General features: G+C 32.3%; 2 protein-coding genes across 2 annotated transcripts; both read left to right on the top strand.

The window, feature by feature from the left end:
- Positions 1 to 9,250: 9,250 nt before the first annotated feature.
- LOC140744648 (circadian clock-controlled protein daywake) lies at positions 9,251 to 13,738 on the top strand. Its single transcript, XM_073076266.1, has 5 exons — positions 9,251 to 9,599; positions 11,805 to 12,027; positions 12,421 to 12,551; positions 12,968 to 13,123; positions 13,520 to 13,738. The coding sequence occupies exons 1-5, from the start codon at positions 9,539 to 9,541 to the stop codon at positions 13,669 to 13,671; spliced, it is 723 nt and encodes a 240-aa protein (XP_072932367.1). The 5' UTR covers positions 9,251 to 9,538; the 3' UTR covers positions 13,672 to 13,738.
- Positions 13,739 to 15,895: 2,157 nt separating this feature from the next.
- LOC140744647 (circadian clock-controlled protein daywake-like) lies at positions 15,896 to 25,291 on the top strand. The gene is made up of 5 exons (XM_073076265.1): positions 15,896 to 16,022; positions 21,059 to 21,272; positions 21,984 to 22,114; positions 23,997 to 24,152; positions 25,090 to 25,291. The coding sequence occupies exons 1-5, from the start codon at positions 15,962 to 15,964 to the stop codon at positions 25,239 to 25,241; spliced, it is 714 nt and encodes a 237-aa protein (XP_072932366.1). The 5' UTR covers positions 15,896 to 15,961; the 3' UTR covers positions 25,242 to 25,291.

Here is a 25,291-nt window from a genome sequence, read left to right as displayed (position 1 = left end):
AACTTGATATTAAAAGAGGGTTTGCCGTAATCATTGTGTTTGGCTTTCCATGCTGGTAACTGCAGAAGATAAATAACTTTGAAAATCCTGATTTCAACCTTTAGTTGACAGCAGTGTTGTCAGAAGAGACGTAGAAGGAAGGTCTTTTGACTCCGGGGTCAGTATTACATTATATCTTAAAACACATTTTATTAATTTACATATTTGGAGGAAGTGCATTGAAGGGTATTTGGTTACGACCCTTATTGGTAACCCTTGGCGAGTTGCTTTTATAGGCGATTAAGGATCATTTAAAACATGGGCAGCAGTACGGAGGTATAGCATAGCAAAACACGGTGACTACTGAAATCCTCTTTTTTAAAGAGTACATTAATCATTGGACTTTGTTAGCTAATGGTGTTGTCATATTGACGCTTCATTTTTTTACGTTAGCGGCACTGAAATGAGTTCTTGTGGTTGTTACTTTTATCATACATTTTTTTCTAAATACATTTTATTACATTAAAACATTATAAAAGAGATGTTTCAAAATGTATGGGCTCCCGGCCACCTTTTGTACATTATACTAAAAACTAAGAAAACATGCAAAGAACAATTCGTAGTAGTTCATTTTCTTCAAATCATGTTCGTTTCATTGTTAAAAACAATAATTATCATTTAAACTTGCAACACAACAGTGGAAAAACATCATGGCGGTAGTGATTACCGTAATAATGTCATCTGTCATTCTATTTTAACTTACTATATACATTATATACTTTTTAATATATTTTTTACACGATTGGGCGTACATATATAAATATTGTATTGTATGTATTGAGAAACAATGCCTATATTTGATAAACATTAATTATATTTACTTTCATAAATCTTGACTTAAAACAAACATACCAAAATAAGTACTTCTATACCAATTTATTTTAGTTAAAACATTTAAGTGTGTAAATAAAACAACTTTAACTACACATTTAGATAATATTTTATTTATTCTTCACTTAGATACATTATTTATTCATTTTCAATATCTTCCCTTATCAATATTTTCATCCAATCATGTAGCAGGTTCTATAATATCCTGTGACGAGCTCAGCCCAAACATCAAACAATGATCATAATGTGAGCGCAACTACCTACGAGTACGGTTCGTTGCCCAGCGATGCAGTTGCAATAATAACTGATTATTTTGTCATCCCAAGAATGTCCTTGTCTTGCTATTGTAATTATCTAAAAAAAGAGGAATGTAAAAAGATTAGCTTCCCTAGTTTAAAATTATTAACGATTATTTCACGATTAATACAACTAACTGATGTATATTTTATTACCTGATGATATTGAATCCTTGTCAACACAATCCACAGCGATAGCACGAAATTACAGAGTCCATAAAACATAAGCTGGGTAAACAAGTAAGGTAGAATCAGTCCAAAATCGTAAGCAGCACAGAGCAGAAATATATTCAGGATTGAAATCGAATCTTCTCACCAGTACATATTTATTCATCGTTTACATTGGAGTCCACTATTATATAATATGTATATATCAACTTTTACACATATCAAATTGACAACTTCTTCTTTTTCAATTTGACATGACACTTACATCTATAAAACCAGATACTATTTAAAAGGTAGTTTTGTTGTAATTATTATAAATAATTAATTAAATTCAGAAATAATGTCGGGACACACAAAACAAAAGCCAGGTTGTAAAGTACTGAGGTAACAATAACTTTACGACAAAAACAGCGAAATACAGAATTACCGACATCCAAAGAGTATAGTACCTACCTATGTGTGGGGTACACATAGGTTCCCTGACCGACATCGACAGTTTTGAAAACTTGACATTGACAGTATCCCGCCATATAATATTTTAATGAGGAATGCTTATTTTTAATATTTTTAAACAGGAATACTTTAGGTTATCAAAATATATGTGTATTTTTCTTCAATTATACAAATTATTCGTGTTTTTTAGATATAGTGTACATGAGATGGCCGAAAATGAAACATCTCCTTTGCAGTGTATGTATAATTTTGCTTGGCTGGTTACCATGCATGGTTAGTTTTTTAATTAGTAACTAATTCTTGCCGTTAAATAATAATTGTGACTAATTTTAAATGCTTAAGTAGTTGACAAAACTTTTGTATTATTCATTTATGAAATAGGATAATGTTGATCATGTTTTTCCTAATTTATGTCAGAAATGTCGCCCTCATAAGACGATTGTACTCAAGAGTAATTTTATAGTCATTATTCTTACATAATCTACTCTAATCAAATAGGTTAGGCCAATTCATCGTGTTTTTGACTTCAGTATGATTGAAGATCTGATTACGAAAAAATAGGTTAGTTAACAGTAAGTAAGTACTTACTTTATGTTTATTGTAATTTTCTCAAACATTATTTTATTGTTCTTAACCGAATAAGTGAAAAGTGTCTTATAAGTAGTATTGTAAAATTGTTTTACAAAAATAATGTTAATGATGGAGAATGTCGGCCACACGCAATTTTCTTAAGATGCATCTACATATATAATTTTTTGTTTATCTTACCTATGGTGCCTTTCTGTGTAGCTACTGCTCATAATTAAACAGATACCGTAGTATCCTATAATATTTAAAAAAACGTCCATAAAGTATGAATTTTCAGAAGCATATTACAAACGAAATTATACTTATTTCGAAAGAAACTGAACATTTATTTATTGAACCATAAATGTATCAACGTCATCTATATATTTATTTCGCTCCTACAATTAATTTATAAAATTCTTATTTGTCTTTGTTCGAATCTTATATCCGTCGACTAATCTTCAGTATTTATGTAAAGATATTTATATTAATTGTAACTATATCTAATTGGAGTTTACTTATTATATGCGTGTGGTAGGCACTAATCATTTAAAAAGTTTGAATACAATAAAAAAATAAAAGTGTCGATATTTTTTATGTTCCTATTTCTATTTGTTCGCAATTGGAGTAATTAGTTGTAATTCGAAGTAATTAGGACTTGAGTTGTGAGTGGACTGACCAATTAATGATAAGTGGTTAATGATGATCTTGTCAGATTTATATTTACAATAAACATTTGGTGCATATTCAGTGTTTTATTTGGAATACCAAAAACTAGATTTTCGTGACATCCTTATACAATTTATAGAACAAGTTTGCTAATAGCAGGTGTAGCTCGTAGTCAGTCTTGTGGTGCTTTGAGGTATGGTTCACGTATTAAAAGTTATTCCACATCAACTACTTAAGTACTTACATAAAACCTACCTTATACCTACAACATATTTATTGCTTTATATTATGTGTTTAATAAATAAATAAAAATAACAAATAAACATAAGTAATGATATTTATTTTTGCTGTACTCAGGTGATTATCACCATGTTAGGGGAACATTTACCTCACATTAGAGACCAACATTAAAGGTATTGAAATAAAAATAAAAAATACTACGTTCAGGTTTGTGGTTAACACTATCTAACATTGCGACATAAAAGAATTTTAAATCAAATTTTGAGCGAAAAGTCCGATAGATACCTATCTCAATTGACTTGATTCTACGTCTTGTCGGTTACACCCATCTACGTGACAGGAGTCCGCAACCCAAGGCCCGCTGTTATGAAATATTCTGAGAACAACATTATTAAGAATTATTTGAGGCGCTCCGAATAAAATAATCATATCTGCCTAAACAGACGTATTATTTATGAGAAGATAGTTCAGGTCGCTTATTTTCGAAAATAATTATTACTAAATTTATAAAATTTTAATTTCTACGCGTGCCTACTTAGTCTTTCAAGGTAGCAACGCATTTGTAGCTGTATATTATTTAAGATAAGATTACGATGTACAAGGGCGGCTGTAGCGACTTACCATCAAGTAGTCTGCACGCTCGTTTGCTACTTTAATATTAAATAAAATAAAATGGCCGGTAGGTAATAGCTTTTTTGATTTAAAATCAGAAAAATCTTAGTGACACCCTGGTCAAAAAGATTGAGAGCCACTGGTGTAGAACCACATTCAAAGAGCTTCAGAGGGACCGATCAAGTACCTCAACCGTTACAGCCATTTGCATAGAAACGAGTTCCCAGACATAGGTTAAGCCGAACGTCATATATTTTACAGCACAGCCCTATACCTACAGAACAGAATTACCTTTTAATAACTTACCTTTAGCTCGTAACAGCATTTTTTGATTGTGATCAACTGATCATGCGACAGAAGTCGATTCAATGGTAAAATGCATTACTTTGGCCGCAACTAATCAAATCAAATGAAAAATATTTTATTCAAAATAGATTCTTTACTCTATTTAAGAACTCTTTTTGAACGTAAATGTATCTACTGTTATTTCACAAAGTGTTTCGTTATGGAGAAGAAGCGGCGAAAGAAACTCCATGACACACATCTTTTAAAAAAATAAATGTTATCTACAATGATAAACGTAACCTAATGGAACATGTGGAGCTGGAGTTATTCCAACCTTTCTTATGTTTCCGTGTTGTAGTTATAATACCTACCCTTACCATGAGTTATTACGTTTTGACAAACTGTTTTGGTATTTGTTTACGTATTTGCTCATACAATTTCCAATCAGTAACGTTCATGTCAGTAACGTAACATTAAATGTCTAAATTGAAAAAATGGCGCTTTATGTTTTGTCTCTCTTTTTTGCGAACTTGTGAGATAGACAAAAAGTTCATCGTCACTTGAGCACTTACTTATTGTTACGTTACGTTTACTCAGTCTACTGAAGCAAACATAACAGAATAATGGATTGAATACCTAAACGTAACGTAAAATTGTGGGATGTTTTGAAAACTCATGGTAAGGGTACAGAAGTCACTTCCAGTAAAGGCGCAGGCTTTGACCATACTGTAATACATGGCACATGTCTTTCATTATAATTTTCAATTGGTAATTATTTAACAATAGTAGTTAAAGTTGAGGCTAACTGTATGGTCACTCGACCATGTAGGTACCCATATGATTTCAGATTTCTTTTATCTCAAAGCAAGAGATAAATATTATTTACATATTACTAGAATTACTTACAGGAAGGTAGAGGTATATTATTACTAACTTATTATGTGCCAATTTACAACAGTAAATTATATTTAATTTGAAAAAATACATTTTTTGAACTTTGACATGAGTTAGATAATCTACGTAACTTAATTCAATTACTTACTTAACATAAGTGATTAATGGTTTATTGCTGAATAAAATAATTATATTAATAAAATAATATGTAATAATTGTAAATGTGAGAATATATTTTTTAATTTAAAGTTAAATTCCTTTTACAGATCAATAAATACTCACTTTAATCGGAGCTTTCATTTCAGACACATTTAATATTTTAGACTTTCATCTTAGGAAATCTAAAGTAAACTGTTTTACGTAGTATAAGATTTACCTGTCCATGAACTTAGAATCAAGAAATACCTAATTATATTTCATTATAGGTATACGTGAAAAATAACGACAAAAAAAAATCTGAAAGAAACATCGATGAAAGTAGGTATCAAATTCTAAAGAGTCTTTCTGAGCAACACTCTTCTGAAGTTGCCAGTGTGTACTCGACCTTGAAGGACCCTTGTAACGTAATTTTTAAAGAACCCTGTGTCTATATTAGCATATCCGGAGTACTTCGACAGGATGCTTTTTCTTCAGTTTTCATGTTTGTAGTAAGTAAAGATCACGAAAAATGAACAGATGGACTGCTAAGATACGAGTACCAAGGACACTGGTCTCTGCTATTTAAAAATACTAGAATTTAAGTGACAGCTAGGTATTAGTGCAGAACTCTATACAGAAAGTTAGGGAGACAATTTTAAGAACTAATTTATATTATCTTTAAGTACCTATAGACCTCGGGAGGCATAATACAAATAAAGTTAGATATTTTAGATACAGAGTTTTGAAATTACACCTAATTGCTTATTTTTTTTAAAGATAAACCCACTGAGTTTCTTACCGGATCTTCTCAGTTGAGTTCACGTTTCGATCCGGTAGTAGTTTAAGAAAAAATATTGTACCTAACCACAGATTAGGTTGTAACTGACAATTTGTAAGTCCCACGTTGGCCTATACAAAAGAAATAAATATATTTCATATATTTTTGTAAAATTCAGGTACCTAGGTAATAACAACAATACAATTATATTTAATTACTGTGTTATAGGTATCGTAATGATATAGGTAGACTGGGGACAATAGTAACAACCTTTTTGTTGGTGCATATAAAAATAGTATATTTTGGGTAATTTTGTGAAGTCTTAAAACATATTGCATAGGATATAAAACAGTTTTACAATATAAACAAGTTTTTTATAGCGGATAGCGGGAAACGATGTTAAAGGTGCGGACTTTAGGTTATTTAGATTAAAAGTAAATGAATTATAAAATCCTTATCTAAATACTATATAATACTAGCTGACCTGGCAAACGTTATGTTGCCATATAAATAAAAAAATGTTAAGGGTGAACAAACCTTATCACTTGGGGTATGAAAATTAGATAGTAGCCGATTCTCAGACCTACTGAATATGCATATAAAATTTGGTGAAAATCGATAAAGCCGTATCGGAGGAGTACAGTAACTAACATTATGACACGAGAATTCAATATATAAGATAATAATATGTTTTTATTTACATTATTTACATATTTATTCAAATGATATAAATATTAACTGAATTTATATAAATAAACGTCAGGCTGAAGGTACAAGAAAACATATTTAAAAAATACTTGATGGCGAGTTTTGAATATCTAGAAGTTCCAATTCCAAGTTCAATTACCGTACTTTTGGATGAAAATTATGTAACAGCAAGTAAAATAAGAAAGAAACGTATGTAATTGGCCTGATACGGGTATATCTATATTGACATTTTAGCAAACGGAGATCTCCCGCTGGACTTGGTAATCATGTCTTTTATTATCATTTTCGGTTGGTAATTATTTAACAATAGAACATGAAATTAAAGTTGAGGCTAACTGTATGGTCACTCGACGACGCCGGGTCAGCTAGTATTATATAGTATTTAGATAAGGATTTTATAATTCATTTGCTTTTAATCTAAATAACCTAAAGTCCGCACCTTTAACATCGTTTCCCGCTATCCGCTATAAAAAACTTGTTTATGTTGTAAAACTGTTTTATATCCTATGCAATATGTTTTATGACTTCACAAAATTACCCAAAATATAATATTTTTATATGCACCAACAAGAAGGTTGTTACTATTGCCCCCAGTCTACCTATATCATTACGATTTCTGATTTCTTTTATCGTCAAAGCAAGAGATGGATCATCATCAACAACCCATTACTGTGCCACTGCTGGGCACGGGTCTTTTTTCGGATTTTTTTTATAAATCTATCAAGTATGCAGGTTTCCTCACTATGTTTTCCTTCACCGTTTAGCAAGTGATAATTAATTTCTAATACGCACATAACTTTGAAAAATAAGAGGTGCGTGCCTGGGATTTAAACCTCGGACCCCTCGATCGAGAGGCCGAGCTTCTTAACCACTAGGCTATTACTGCTTACTAGATGAATATTCTTTACATATTACTTGAATTACTTACAGGAAGATAGAGGTATATTATTACTTACTTATTATGTGACCATTTACAACAGTAAACTATATTTCATTTGAAAAAAGATCTTCGCCGGGCTTGGTGATCATGTCCGGTGAGCGACCGTGCTCCAACAGTCTCAGTTCGGAGCTTGTATATATACAATATGTTTAGAAAACTTCGATGGCGTGATTCAGAATACTCGTGGCGCCATCTCTTGACGAGTAGCAGGAAGTCGCCACAAGATGGATATGGATTGGCGGTGGTAATTTTCTATGGATACTACTGCCCCCGATCTTCCTTCCTTATTATATTAATGAACTGTGTAATTAGTTCAGTACGTGACAGTGCTAAGATTGAATACCAAGATTGCATAAAAGTAAAGCAATCATTTTAAATAGACTAACAACTAGTGTTAATTATAAAATTATTAAGTGACAACTGACAAATGTATTATTTCTGTACATCTTAAAATATTGTGGGCATAAAGTAATATATTTGATCTACCTATATGGGTAATATTTTTAATGAGGTGCTTTTTTCGCATGTGTTTGATTCTGGAAAAAAAACCATGCTCACCTGGGCGGAGCCCGACGGGGCAACGCGCTAAGAGTATTCCGGTTGCGTTTCTTTGGAGATCCCGGAGTCCTCTGTGCAGCGCCGAGGAGGGTCACCGGGGGGTTTTAGTGCGGTAAGAATCCCACATAACCCTGTGTCGCTCTCACGAAAGAGGGTACCTTTTGAAGGTTTCCCCCTCGTAAACAATAAAAAAAACGTCCTCATTGTCTTATACAGGCATAAAGATCAGTCTGTAACAGTTAAAATAAAAACAGATTTTATAGTTTTATTTCTACAGGTAGTTACTTACTAAATCAAAGACTAATATTTTTATATTTTTTTATAACTATACCTATGTATACGTAGATTTAACTAAACGAATTCATACATAATCTTATAGCTTAAAGTAGGTATAGGTAATACCTATAGATACTTCTTCTTCTTCTTCAAGATAGCATATACGTCACATAGGCTATTTAACCTTTTAAATTCAGTGTCCAATATTCATATTCAATATAGTTATATGTATGCGAAGTGACTCCTTTTATAACTGGATCGGTATTTTTAAGGTTAAAAGGATCCAGTCTTAAAAAGGGACGATATGAGTACTGTTTCTCAGTCAACAGTTTTAACTGCTATCCGATTCATTACACCTTTTGTGTAAAATTTAAACTATACTTTTAAAATGTTTTTTTTTTTTATAATATAAGAGTAGCAGACGAGCATGCAGTCCACTTGATGGTAAGTGGCTACTGCCGCCCATGGACATCTGTAATCAACCCCAGATAGGATTAGATATTCCTACCTGAGGTCGGCCACAGATGCGCCGCTACCCCTGAGGACTACGCTGGAACGCCTCGGAAAAGTCTGTCACCCTTACCACACCCCTCAAACCGGAACACAGCAGTGCCTAACACTGCTGTTATTAGGTAGAAATAGGTGTGGCGGTGGTGCCGCCGGAGTCGAACCACAAAGGGTTCTACCACCTTTGAAATGTATCAATAAACATGCCATAGTGCAGCAAATTACCATAGACAATAAAGTGTAGATTATTTTAATTATATACCCACATTAGACGCTTTTAAATAATTAAATTATTTCGGGTAGATTCATACGCTAAGTAATATCGAAGATTTGTACCATTTCGCGTTTTATATCTTTGTTTTCGCTAAAGTTTATTGTAAGATTTACGGAACCTTAAAACACGACGATAAAAAAGATCGTAGTTATCTAATAGTGCTTGTCATGCAATGAACTAATTTATATATAGGGTGCATCAGAGTAATCCTAGACCATTGTCTCTGTGCTAGATAAGTTCTAAAGTACAACGTTCATCCTGACAATTACTCGTATTTATAGTAACTGGGAAAATAAACCGGCAAAATGATTTCCTCAGTATTAAAAGTGTTAATCTTAATTCAATTCACAACAATTTTTTGTGCAGGTAAGTCATATATTTAAATTGTACTTCTTAATTTTTTGTCTTATTTCTTTATGGTATGTTCATATTGTGTGTAAACTTAAAAACAGATATGAATATATAAAAAGTTATTTTTTAATATTTTCCTCTTGATGATATAATTTAAGAAATGTACGGGTGTGGAGTTTACCCGAATTTGAATGATGGTAGGATGGGAGGTACCCACCTATTATTAGCATGAAGCTTTGGTTGCGTTGCTTTTTGGTGGAGTAAAAGTATTTGTGCTGCCTGACTTGCGTATGAGACGGCCATGTTAGTCCCCGGCAGTGGCTACCCACCTGTGATTGACTTCAGATAGAACTCCTGTTCTAAACGGAGTTGGTTACAAATGTCCTCGTGTATTGCATGTTCGTTTGCTAGTTATAAAAAAACCGTAATGAATCCAGCATAGGACAGGAGTCTTTTGTTTCTATCTAAAATATTGTCCTGTTTTACCTATAGCAACCAGTCTTTCTCCAAACCAGAATAGGTCAACAGGCAAAATCTGTATGCTAGTGATATTACCACTAATATTTAACTAAAAAGAGATTTGTGGGTTAATATTTTAATTACTAGTTTGTGTTGGAACAATCCTTGGTTTCAAGCCCTTGTTTGGAGCAATTGTTTGGAGTGGTAATTAAAAGTGAAATTGCCAAGGGCAGTGGCCGATTTATTGTCAAAATGTCTGTAGGTACCCGTTGTTAAAAAAAGACATAAACCTTATTGTAGTATATATAATTTTAATTACATTTGACAATAATTTTAAGGCGAAAAGCGAGCAATTCATTTTAAAATAAGTTTATTTTATGAACATACGAGGGGAAGCCATATTTTCTTCTTTAAAATATTGCAGTTTATTGCATTAACATCAATAAAACTAAAAGGTACCTACTCTGTTTCGCAGCTTCAGTCTAACATGACCCTGTTATTTAGTATTACGATTCTCTCATGTACCTTAAACTATTTTAATTATATTATCTTTAAATAGCCAAGAAGTATCTATAGCTTCGAAACTTACGTAAGCGTAGCAGCGAACAACAGTCTGATACAAAAAATCATAGAAAAGAAAATCAAGTTTCTTCTGTTTTTTCTGTTCCATGACAAAAAATAATGTAATGTTCGTGTGTTATATAATTATCTACGGTTTAATCGCTAGTTGTTTAAACAATTAACTGCTACTAATATTTATCTAAGTAGGTTTGTAACTTGTAAGGGTTTCGTAGATAAATGGTAAAACTGGAAGCCTTACATTTTTGTCGGTCTCGCCTGTTCGTCACGCTATTTTGAATTAAAGACATTTTGTACGGATAAAATTTGACATTTAAAACCATAAAATGGTGTAAAATAGTGTATCAAATTATGAAAAGAAAAATTAAGGGTGTCACTCCATATATGTAAATTATGAAAAAATAATTTAAGTGCCAATAAGTTTACGGTGGTAGCATTCACATGTTACAAGTTACTTAGCTATGTATAAAATAAAAAAGAATCTCGACTACGGAACCAATTCTATGGCGATACGCGCTTGACCACTTTTTTCTTCATTGTATTCATACGTTTTTTTTACTTTATTGTAGTATAATGAGTCGACAGTCCACCTATTTTTAAGAAGTAACTCTAGCTTAAATGCCTATAGCTACACTAGATTTAACAACACATTGAAAGTAATCTAAGGGTTCTCATATCCACAGTACCTTGTTGTCTCTGATGTCTGAATTACTTATTGGTTATTGATTATTTTTGCCTGGAATATGAATAGTTGTGGCAATATGTGTTTAACCAAAACACAGAATGCCTGTAAGCTCCCTATTAAATCGATTTATTTATTTTTGTCCAATAGTATCTCTTATATTAAAAGCTATATTTAGACACACACATCATAATTCTAGATTATTTTTTGCTCCCACTTATTTATCGTCCTATCTCAGAGTCTTTAAAACGTTCCTTTTATTTATTGATCCTTATAGGTATTTATTCCAAGGACAATTATTTCTTCCTAATATAAATACTTTTAGTATTGTTTACATGAACATCTGATCATCCAGGATCCCTTTTTTAATGGAGATCAACACTTAGCAACATATTTCCAGATTTCTATCTACAAAATGAAAATGTTTAAACCAGTTTTCTATTACGCTTATGTAGCTGCGCAGGAATGCATCATTAATATGAATTTTATTATTTTTCCAGTGCCGCAGTTGTCTCGAAAATGTAAGATATCAGATTCATCTTGTATCTTGGGCGTTGCTCAGGATGTGTTGCCAATTATCACCGAAGGTATACCGGAGCTGGGCACGAAGCCTTTGGACGAGATGTATATCGATAAGAACATGGTCGATCTTGCTGGTTTGAAGTTGACGGTCACTGATGCATACATAAAGGGATTAAAACAAGCCGTCATCAAACACATCAGGTAATTTTAACATGTCTGTGTTTAATTTATTTGTGTGTTACACGTCGTTATTTTTTTGTATTTACGACGCGCGTGGAGTGATTCTGGTTTATTTTCGTTTTATTTTATCACGCTATAACATTAAGAAATGAATAAGTCTCCTCAAATTTTATTATGTCTATGCTTAGTGTACCTGATACTTTAATTTTGCAGTTCAAAATATGATAACTTTGATTTATATTCAGTATTATTTCAATTTACTATACAAATTACTAAATAATTGTGACTGATCCCTGTTACCAATTTAATTCTTGGCCAAATTAAATATTTAATAGATTTTTATCAAATAAATAGTTGTTGAGTTCGATAAAGCCTTAAGGAGGTACTTAGTATATCTTACATATTTTATTACAGCTTCGATAAGTCAAAAAATGTTCTAAAAATAGCATACACCTCAAACATGGACATGAAATCTAAATACGTGGCTTCAGGACAACTCCTAGTTTTACCTATTAGTGGAAATGGTGATATGAAAATAAATTTAAGTGAGTATTTATCTATATTTTAAATAAAGTTAATATAATGAACGCGGAAACTGTATTACTTATAGATTACTTATGACACGGACATTTCGTCGAGATGAAATGACCGTAAACTGTTACATTGAATTCCTAAAAAATATACTGATAGGTATTAACTATATGATTTAAACTATTAAGCATGATTACGAACTTTACTGATGAATAAAATAATTACCATGTTACAAACATGTATCTATGGATAACTTGAAAGGATGTACCTCTTTGTTTTTAATATTTTTGCACTATTTAATGTCGGTTAAGATGACCCGTATCATACAATGTTCTTAACTATATTTAAAATATTTGAAAAGCCAGCCAGTCACTCCAAAATTAGCATTATTCGTATTAAATTATTATTAATGACTTTTTATTTATTTCAGAAACCCTTGAAGTGGAGATGACGATACCATTCAACATCGTGAAGAATAAAGATGGTAAAGATACAATGGAATTAAAAAGTTATAAATTTAAATTCGATGTTAAAGGCGGCGCCCATTTTGATCTTACAAATTTATTCAACGGGGACAAACGTCTGAGTAAGTGTTAATTGCATATAATTGTAAAAATTATTATAACAATTGTTATATAACATTTGTAGTTTTTTAAAGATATGAAGAAAAATAATAAGTACGTAAAAATTAACATCGAACGATTTGTTCTATGATATAAAAAAATCTCTATAGAATCCTTTTGAAACGGAATTTTGTGATATAGTTATATTATAAATCGTAATTCTTCATAAACCTGAGGGGTTATTGAATTAAAATACATTTCATTTATTTAAAATTAATACAAATTAAAAATAGGTTGCATAATTTTAAAGTCGTAATCATTAAGTAATGATTACGACTTTATTTATTGATATTAAGTCTAGTCATCCTGTATAATGTAATTAGTTTTGATATAGAGTTTATATTTATTTTTTGTTGCAGGTACCGCAATGCTAAAATTTATGAATGAAAACTGGAGACTTCTGTCTGAGACTTTTGGAAGGCCTATGTTGGACAAAGTACACAAGGAAATATTTGAAGCAATTAAAACTTACTTGCGATCGGTACCAATGGAGGAATTATTTGATAATTGAATGTTAAAAAAAGAATTCGGAATTGAATTTGAATTTTCTTGTTTTAATTAAAGTAATTATTGTTAAATGGCGTATTTTTGAAAACCTTTATTATTGGCCAATGAATCGGAGGGTATTAAAGTAAAAAAAAATCATTTTATGGAGTTCTCCATGCAAAGTTTCATAATCCTATTATTACTTTACCGCTTTAATATTTTTATTGGATATCAAATACAGAAAATATATTATTATGATCTTATCATACCCTTTAAACCAGAGCACAGCAGCGCTGAATATTGCTTTTATTAGACAGAAATAGGTGTGGCGGTGGTGCGACCGGAGTCAAACCGCAGGGGATTCTACCACCTTCAATCAATTTATAACCTGACGTTATACATATAATCAATAATACGCTGAGAACACTAAAGTTTTGAATAATGAAGTATCATAAGCCCTATCTTGGCAATCACTTAAAAGTGTTGTCTCACAAAATATATTGCAAGTTATTTTATTTCCATCAAGATACAATAAGATATTTATAAATCTTAATTGGTTTATAAATAAGATGCATATGACATGATATTTAGTAAATGCAAAACTTGTTTCAAAAAAATAATAAGCAAAACGTTTTACAGATTAGTATCATGTATGTTATGAATATTTTAAGAACAGGTTTTTGATGCTCGATTCGATAAAGTTTGAAAACCAAAATAGTGGCATTTGCATATTTGTTGAATTTAATATCGAATTACTCACTTTTTTGACGAGAGGAAACCTTCAAAAAATATTCGGTGCTGTGGGAGCGACACGGGGTTATGTAGGATTTTTACCGCATTAAAATCCCTCAGGCGGCCGTCTTCGGCGGTGCGTAGATGACTCTGGGGTCTCTAAAGAAACTCAACCAGAGTATTTCGAGCGCGTTGTCCCATCGTCATTATTTAGTGAGCATGAAGCTCGTTACACCATTATGTATGTACGACTACGGTAAGCAGCCACATATACCATCGTCCTTCCCGGAGTCGCTGGCAAGGTGGTTTGAACTCCCATCCTTGCCACCCGATGACAGGGACGGGATACCATAGCCCTGTTTCGTACCATTATTATGTATATCTCATTTTTGGCGCACGTACGAAAACATGAGACATACAGCCAAAACAGCTTAAAGGGTTTTGACATATGATGTGTGGTTGGATTTGTTTATATTATGGAAGTAGCATAGGCTACTTCCTTTTTCAATAAATAATTCCCTTTTTAAGCAATCGAGTTTTTGTTTTTAATGTGATTACTTGTTTATTTATCATCGACTCGGTTCTATAGAATTGCTGAGAACGAGTTTTTTCTAAGGATTACAAAGTTTGATATAATACATATACTTTACAGATCTTCATACGGAACCCTTAGGTATTTACTTTATTTGAGTACACAGATTTGATATCTTATTTGACAGGTCCTTAGTATGAGTGAATAGAGAGCCTAATGGTTGAATGGCAGCCTCTCAATCGATTTTTAGACCCCTTTAATATGAAACTTTAGTTTATTTTTAGTATTTGTTGTTATAGCGACCACCACTATGCATTCCCTGTAAAACAAGCATGTGTCTATCTACTACAGTTCTCGAGATATAGCTCTGTGACAGACGGACAGATGGACAGACAGCGAAGTCTTAGTAATAGGGTTCCGTTTTTACCCTTTGGGTACGGAACCCTAAAAGTCAAATGTGTGTAAAGTCTACCAATTCACATTTGGGTAGGGCAGTGGATTAAGGCCTAAATCCCTCTTATTCTGAGAGGAGAATGAGGGAAGATCAGTGCACAGCACTAGGCCGCTCATGTCTTGACGACAAAGTACTTTTTTATTATTATCTTTTATTTGTCTACAAAACAGAAGCCGACTCTTTATATTTTTTTGATTTTATTTAACAAATGCATGGATTAAGATGAATAATTCGATTTATTATGACGCATGTAATCGAAAATGGTTCACAAATTTCCAAAACCTATATCGACCTATTTTCAAAATGATATCATTTTTTAGATTTGTATAAAAAGTGCCGTTATATTATTATGACGTCAAACCAAATCACGTTGTAAGATCATGGTCAAAAACTGGTTAGGACAATTAATAATAATTAAATGGCATCATAAATTTAGTCAGCACTGGATATTTTTTACATAATATTACATCGATACGCTTTTTGTTTTTATTAGTGGTGTGGCAGCCATTTTGGCACCTATATGAACGCTAACGCCGATCCTAACTGACAGTTATAAATCAGTCTTTACAACAATCATACAACAACATTTACATAATAATGAAATTACTACTAAGAGTACTGTATTTGGGGGTATTCATTTTGGCTGCGAAATCTTCGGGTAAGTTTTAAAAATTTTATGTTTATAAATAAAATATGAAATGAAATCGGACATACATTTTAATAAGGATTTAATTTTGAGGTTTTAAAGAACAATTTAAAATGATTAATAATGCTATTAATTTACGAATAGGAATGTCTATTTAAAAATACTATACAACTTTGGGATAAATTGATTTAAAAACCAATTTACACTCTCATCGCAATCGTCGATTTCGCAATAGATAACATTAATATATTAAAATAAGGTGCTTTTAAGTGAAGAATTATTGTGACTTTGTTAACTTTATTATGAATCAGTGTATAATTTTATAAAAAGTTAAGATTTTAACCATTTTCTCGAGTGAAAATGATTTGCAGGTCAGCGAGCAATGACTTTATTTGAATATTTTAGATTATTTTTGTCACTTACATATAGCATTTTACTTAATAGTGTCTTATGTAGTAGATATTACTCACTTAAAGTTAAATAAAACAATAATTATCATTATAATATTCCAATAAATATAATGAAAAGTGTACTAATCTTATTTTAAACCCTTTTTAACACTTTGCTAATGACAGGAATTATTTTATTGATTAGCATTTCACAGTTCTTTTAAAAATAACTGTTCGTCAGCATAGAAAATTTAGATTACTTTTCGATTTTCTTAATATTTGTCCCAGTAGTCTTGGGAAAAGAAAAGAGCTATGGTATCTCCTGCCTGTCGTAGGAGGCTACTGAAAGGGTGCTAACAGGGTTGCTGGCGTCTTAGAACTCGAACGTCCTTTAGAGAGAAGGGTTTAGGCATTGGGTTTACCCTACTCGTCCGAAATGGCTTTACCGATTTTCACCAAATTTTATGTGCATGTTCAGTAGGTCTGAGAATCGGCTACTATTTATTTTTTATACCCCTAAGTGATAAGGGTTGTTCACCCTTAACATTTTTTTATTTATATGGCAACTCAACGTTTGCCGGGTCAGCTAGTTACATATAACATTGTTGTTATGAGGCTAAAATAGATGCCACAGGAACTATATACCACAGTAGAAGTACAAAGCATGTTACCACTTTCATCGAATACGAGAGATTTATAAAATTCGTAGGCATGCCTTCACACAAATTCTAGGGATATTGTATCTTGTTTTGGCAGTCTAATGGCTTATTTAAACTAACAAAAATATAGAAAATCACAAAAACAGTTCGTTATTTTTGCTGTTAAGTGTCGAAAATGACACTGTGAAATACGTACTCTCACATTTTCGATGTTATCCTGTACCGTGAAAATATTGATTTGGTGTGGTATTTTTTTGGTGTCTAATCTAACTCTTATACCTACATAGCTTAGACATCATGAAGTGTTCAAAGTCAAAATTAACATAATCTTGAAGATCAAGTATGTTTGCGATTTTTTACAATCACTTGAATATAATTTATGGCGTATTCATCACAATACGTAATCACTGTGCTAGCACTGGTAATCTTATTCTCTATCTCTAAAGCTCATAAACCACCGAATTGTATACCTATAAATATATATAGGTATACAATTCGGTAACTATATATAAGTAATATTGACATATTTTTATAAGACTCTCTTTGTAGCAGTCGCGTCATTTATTCTGAAATGTCTGTCTGTATGTTTAACATGAGATGTAGTCTAAACGGGTATTAATACTCAGATATGTCTTGGTAGCAGGAGTTACATTGGGTACATTAAAATTAATTTCCAAAAAATGGAAATGGCACTTCTAATTTCCTTTTGACGAAGTATGCAAATTATTCATGTTGTCGGATTTATTTTAATTGATATTTTTAATTTCAAACACGTGGCTTGTTTTAGAAAAAAGATCCTTGAAATCGGTTTAAAATATTCCTATATCACGCTTCTAATGACGCAAGCGCCTAGTAACGCGAATAGAAATATCCAAAAAAATATAGGCATACATAAGTAGAACCTTATTTTTTTGAGTCGGCTAACAAGTTCTTTTATACTGACTAGGTTTATTTAGTATCTTCGAGTTTATCTAAATTGGGCGTGTCATTGATAAATAATTGACGGGGCATATTAGGTTCGGCAATATAAGATTTTAGACGCTTTGCCTTGATTGACCTTACAAACTTGTTCTTAGGTGATTTTTTGTGACTTTTACATTTGATAACTATATTTTACTAAAGTATTTTTATTTTAATGACATACCTAAATTTGCAAATATGTTTACAACTTTGCAAAGTAGCAAAAACTATAATAAACTATAATTTCTTATAAATGATACAAAAGAAATAATATATTACTTATTTTACGTCTTGTATGTACAAAACATACTCAATATGCAGTTATTCTTTAAGTTGGTAGAGCTTTTGGTAGTTCAATTGTATAGGCATAGATACTGTGTATTTTATATGTTACAAAGGTTTCCATTTTGGTGCTTAGTAAAGCTTATTATAAAATTTCTGATGATAAAACAGTTTGGGACTGATCAATAAAAAAATGTTAGTTAATTACGAAAATGTCAAAGTATAGCGTATCTAGCTGAACAAACTTCTTTTTAGATAAATGTAAAGCAAGATAGATACTGGAGCTAATGCTTTATTAATTATATGTAAAAATGATGGCATTAAAAAAAAAAGAGAATAATTATTATTAAAAAAAAAGACAAGCCCACTGAGTTTCTTACCGGATCTTCTCAGTAGAGGTCGCGTTCCGATGCGGTAGTAGTTAAGAAAAAAAAATTTTAACAAAAAAATAAAACCGACTTCTATGTCACTACAAAGTAAAAAATAATTGAAATAAATGTTGGTTTAATACATATTTCTGAAGTTGGCGCTCAATAAATTTCGTTTGATAATGGCGTAAACGTGTCTAATATGAGCGCCGACTTCAGAAATATGTATTAAACCAACATTTATTTCAATTATTTTTTACTTTGTAGTGACATAGAAGTCGGTTTTATTTTTTTGTTAAAATTTTTTTTTTCACCCTTTTTAGTGATGATATGTTAATGTTTGTATTAATATTATGTAAAATTGTATAAATGTGATCATGAATAAAGGTAAGGTCTGAAATCATACGAATTGGACCCACCCGCTCGCAGGGCGCTTCCGCGCTCTGCTCGCTTAGTTTTATATTGCCTTATATGTTTCAACCTAACCTAATCAATTCAATACGAAACACTATAGGCGAGGCTACATGCTATTCTATATTGTTTGCTAGGTTAGGTTGGAACAGAAAAGTAAATAAATCAAACTAGGTGCTAAAACTCTGCGAGTGAGTCGGTCCAATTTACCTTAATTCAATAGTTAAGGAAAACTACAGCGTATTCATTAATCATATTTTATATTTGTAAGAAGTGATTGTCAAGTTACTGTTGTTTAGGCCAGCAGTGTCCCTGCGTCACTAGGATTGAAGACTTTATGGTCAAAGTTATCAGGGTTAAGACCTTGAATTTTCATCATATGTGTCTGCTTAGTGACGTTAATACATATATGAAAGCACAAAATGGCTAACTCCAGTGGTTTAACTTGGAAGCACACCAGCATTATCAGAGTGAAAGAATTGAAGGTCATTTTTTTCATTACATGTACCTGCTTAGGACCTGTAAAATATGTGTGAAAGCATTAAATGGCTTATTCATGTGGTTTAGGCTGGAGGTACCTCTGCATCATCAGATCTAAGGAGTTGAAGGTCAAATTTTTCATCGTATATCTCTGTCTACCAACTTCATTACAACAAATGTCTAATCTATTTACTTTACATTGGAGGCACCTCTGCATCATAAGGATTGAAGAATTGAAGTTCATATCTTCCATCATATGTCTCTACTCAAAGACCTTATCATATATTCGTAAGCTCCAAATGCCTAACTTGTATGGTTTAGGCAGGAGGCACCTCTGCATTATCAGAGTTGAAGAGTTGAAGGCCATATTTTCCATCATATATCTCTACCTATCAACCTTATTAAATATCCATAAGTTCCAAATGCCTTACTTGTATGGTTGAGGCAGGAGGCACTTCTGCATTACCAGGGTTGAAGAGTTGAAGGTCGAATTTTCCATCATATCATGTTAATTTAGATACTCAATGTTCATTTAAAGTTTCATGAGAATTGAGTGGGCAGAAGGAAAGTTGTCATAAAATATGTAAAAAGCAGGGGTAGTGATGATAAGTTCCACCCCATTACTTAAGTTCTAATCATCAGAGCATACTAATGTCATAGTAGGAAAGTACCGCAACAAAACACCCTTTCATATGAAAAAAAGAAAATTGAAATTGGTTAAGAAATACTCGAGTTATTGAAGTTTATATCGGGAAAGAAAAGAAAGAGATCGGGTTTTTCCAATTTCCCGGGAAAACTGGCGAAAATTTTCAAATTTCCTCGATATGGGACCCCCTGTGAAACTAGCCGCATACAATGGTGTATGAATCATGTCGATCGGTCGCGGCATCGTGAAAAAATCGCCGAACAAACATAAAAAAAAAAAATATATACGGTCGAATTGAGTAACCTCCTCCTTTTTGGAAGTCGGTTAAAAATATTGTAACTGACAATTTGTAAGTGCCGCCATTGGCCCATACAAAATAAATATATTTTATTTCATTTTCATTTCATTAGGCTTGGTTGTGTATGGCTATAAAACGGTAGAAATAAATGTACATATGACCTGAAAGAGTCTTTGAATTACAGACCAATTGCAAGCGAAACGCTGACAAATTGTATAAATCAACTCTTTTATTAGATCCGTACAATACATAGCTGATTTTTTTTTTAATGAAGACTCACTCCATATTTATGAATATTATATATATTATTTATATGATAAGATGACTCATGAGGTGATATGAACATCGCAACTTTATTGAGTTCTTTATTAAGTCATCTATGTCGAGTCTTCAAGAGTAGCAATGGTTAATAATGAATACCTCTTCAATTTTAGTTAAAATATTTGTATATCAAGTATTTTGTATACAAGTATTTTAAGCAACTATTTGTATACACATTTATTATTTCGTATTGAGTTAATTCACAAAATAATTTAGTTTGTACATTTGTTTCAGTGTTACCGGTTGAAAAATGTCACCTGGACGACTCGAAGTGTATGTTGCCAGCTTACCAGAAAATGGTACCAATTTTTATCGGGGGCATGCCTGAATTTGGCGTGGAAAAACTTGAATCGATAGACGACGTTAGTTTTGATCTCTCAGGACTTATATTTAAGTTGAAAAATTCGAGTATTAAAGGACTGGAGACTACCATCATGGACAAAGTTAAGTAAGTATGTTTTCATGAGATTGAATTAGGAAAGTGCCTTTTTTGTTTATGAGGGGAAACCTTCAAAAGGTACCCTACGCAGTGGGAGCGGCACGGGATTATGTGGGATTCTTACCGCACTAAAACCCCGGTGGCCGTCATCGGCGCTGCGTAGAGGATCTCCAGAGGAACGCAACTGGAGTCCTCTTAGCGCGTTGCCTCATCGGGCTCCGCCCAGGTGAGCGTGACGCTCGCCACACCGTCTGGTGTGCACGACGGTATGCGACCACACATACTGCCGTCCTTCCCGGAGTTCCCAGCCGGGTGGTTCGAGCTCTCACTCTTGCGGCCCGCAACCCTGCAAGCCCCTTTTAATCGCCTCTTACGACAGGCAGAGGATACCGTAGCCGTATTCTGACTAGGAAAGTGCCTGCAGTCCATCTGATGGTAAGTGGTTATTGCTGCCGATGTATATTTGTAGCTAACTCCACATAAAACAACGGTTTTATTTGTAGATGTAGTACGATTTCAGATACCTACCACTACAGAAGATTGTGGCCTCATATTAATATAAGTAAGCTGGCTGCCACGCCCATCGAACTACTCTCCGTATTTTTATATCAGTTCTTTATTTTTTTCTTTATTTATTATATTATAATATAATAAATGGCAAAGATAATATCAAAAAAATAAAGATTTATTATATTATAATATAATAAATTCATTTTGCAGATGGGATCTTAAGAAAAAGACTATAGATTTACAATTCCACTTCGATTGCGTGTTGCAGGGAGATTATACTGCAACTGGCAAAATTCTGATTTTACCCATTGATGGGGATGGAAAAATGAAATTAAAACTTAGTAAGTAATTAACTTTAACTACCAATTACCATAAATTGGACATTTATTGTCCTAATCGCCACTGATCACCTCGCAAAACAAAAACTTTTTAACTTTTTTTCTAAAACGCACATTTCGAAAAATAAAACGTGTATATTTGAGATTGGTACCTCGGACCATAACTGCTTTAAATTAAATCTAAATAATTTGAACAAAGAAATTATACAAGAAAATTAAACGTACCTACTTCTTTATTTAATATTGTACCACAGCTATGTTAAAAAGCAGCGAAAGAAACATGTGTTCCATTAAATATAACTTAATTATTAATATGTAAATTATTATAACCTAGCACGTGGAGCTTGTACTATTTAGCATACTTCATCGTCAATCATTAATCATTTATCTTAAAATACGTTTATTAGAGTTCCGTACCCAAAGCGTCAAAAACTGAACCCTAGTACTAAGACTCCGCATTCTGTCCGTCTGTCACAAGACTCTATCTCTTAAACTGTATTAAGATACTTCGAGTTTTCGACACAGTATTACGAGTATAACGGTGGCCGCCAAAACAACGAATACTAAAAAAAAACATCTTGAAAATAAATGAGGGGTGACATACAAGAAACTGTTATTTTTCGCTTTATCTATCGAACCGTAATAGAAAGACAGTTGAAACTTTCACAGTGAATTTACTTCTATGGCTGCGATGATGACGAGAAACAAAAAAAATATAATGAAAATTTGGTGGTAGAGAACCCTCTATGTGCGAGTTCGACTAGCACTTTGCCAATTATTATAAAGCGTTTGTCTTGCAAGCTGTTTAATTTTTTTTGGAGATTCGTGATGTCACAAAATTGAAATTAGTATACGTGAGCTATACTCGTACGATTGCGATTACATAACACTATTGTTAATCTTGATAAGTCGTAATGAATAATTATCATAATTATTTACTCATAGTAAGTTCCATCACAACGTTTTTATGCGCAAAAATACCTTTGTGGGTTGACCTCGGCCGAGACCTTGTAAATATAACTATTTAGTTTTTATACATTTATGTATGTGTAATAATTGTTGTCTGAAATACTTTTTGTTTTAGATTTAGTTGAATGATACCTTATTTGCATTTGTAGAAAACATTTTTACATGACTATTTTTTATGATTTCTATAGGTTTTTTTTTTTTATAATATAGGGGTAGAGAGACGAGCATGCAATCTACCTAATTGTAAGTGCTACTGCCGCCCATAGAGATCTGTAGTCAACCCCAGATAGGATTAGATATTCCTACATGAGGTCGGTCACAGATGCGCCGCTACCCCTGAGGACTTAACTGGAACGCCTCGGAAAAATATGTCTCCCTTACCACACCCATAAAAACGGAACACAGCAGCGCCTAACACTGCTGTTATTAGGCAGAAATAGATGTGGCGGTGGTGCCGCCGGAGTCGAACCCAAAAGGGTTCTATTACCATATATTTTATATGTGAAAGGGGAATTTCGTCCACTTGTATCATAATGTCTGTCCCTTTGTATGTACGCTTTTTTGTATAAAGAAATGATTAATGATTTATATGAGCTACGAAAAAGTTCCAGCTCCACGTACTGCCTTATTGTAAGTTATTAATTTATTAATTATTTCAATATACATTTTATGAAAAAGGTGAGATACCTATAGAGTTTATTTTTCTGCGGTGCGTTTTTTTAGTGTGTGGTTATTTAGAAGTAATAAAAATATGATACGTGGTGATACGACATTACTTAAAAAATACGTTAGATAAAAATATTATTTGTATTAATTTAAATTCGAGTTACTAAGGGTTTCTGCAATTCCGAATTAAAGAATTAAATTAACAAATTAAAGAAACAATAAAATTTACAAACATGTTATTGCCTTTCAGAAAATCTCTCCATAAATTTGAAATGTCATTACGATATCGAGAAGAAGGCTGATGGCAAAGAGTATGTCCGGTTCAAGAATTACTCTTTCGATTACGATGTCAAAGGAAAAGCTGATTACCGTATGACAAATCTTTTCAAAGGAAACAAGGAGCTAAGTAAGTATTTAAAGATTTGTGTGTTTGGGTCATAGAAAAGCATATGAATTATAAATCAAAACTCATCTTTGAGTGGCACGATGATGAAGTTAATAGAGGGAAAAGCACGCTGAAAGGTTTCGTGTAGTTCTATAAGCGTGTTACTGGAATTTGGTGATGCTCCGTGCTTCTTGATATATTCAAAAATTTCAACTTGGTTGGGCGAGTAGATTCTATGCAAATTAGTTGTAACACGCGAATAGACGGACTTACAGAAAGACACAGGAGTGTTCTTATAAGGACTTCGTTTTTCCTTTTGATGGACGGAAACCTAAAAATGGTCAGCTATGTCACTAAGCAAATATCAACAAGTTTACAATATCACAATCAATATAACATACCCTGGGCGGATTTGTCACTGTACCGGCCTGACGTGCAGTTGGTTCCGGGTTTGACCCCCAGCCAGATAAAAATCTAAATTTTTAATTAAGATTTCTGTTCTGGATATGAATGTTTGATCGTCGTCGTCAAAAAGGTATTTTAAGTTAGTACACACATTCCATTTGGAGATGCCATTTTGGTTTGGTTTTAGTGGATCCAGCTACTTGTTCATAAAGTTGTTTTAGTTCAATAATTTGGTTTTTCAAAAAAAAAAAAAATTTATTTTTGTAATTCTTACATCTAACATTACAGGTTTATAGCCTAATTCGTTAGTGTAGTTACATAATAATAATAATTAATACAATAATAATCAAAGATGTCAATAATAATAATGTCAGGATTGCAATAAATTTATAAAATATTATTTTGTCAAAATTTAGGTATTTCAAATTGTCATTCGTAACATATAACTTGTATTACAACCTTTGTGAATGTGTAATATCTTTGCTTATGTACCTATAGTGAGACAATACTTACCTAATCGTTGATAAAAATGAATATTTATTTAATTTTACAGGTGATAACATTGGTGAATTCATTAACAACAATTCGATAGAAATTACTAAAGAATTTGGAGGATATCTGTTGGAGAAAGTCGCTACGCAAATATTAAAAAATTGCAACACTCTATTCTCAACAGTGGCCATTTCAGATGTAGCTATTCTTTAAGATTGTTATGTTTGTGATACTTAATTAAAGTTCTAAGATATTTTATTATA

The sequence above is a fragment of the Epargyreus clarus genome, unplaced genomic scaffold (genome assembly GCF_041222505.1).
Source record: "Epargyreus clarus isolate Ecla_fem2 unplaced genomic scaffold, WU_Ecla_fem_2.2 ptg000009l, whole genome shotgun sequence".
In the NCBI taxonomy this organism is placed as follows: domain Eukaryota; kingdom Metazoa; phylum Arthropoda; class Insecta; order Lepidoptera; family Hesperiidae; genus Epargyreus; species Epargyreus clarus.
This window is presented reverse-complemented; position numbering and strand designations above follow the sequence as displayed.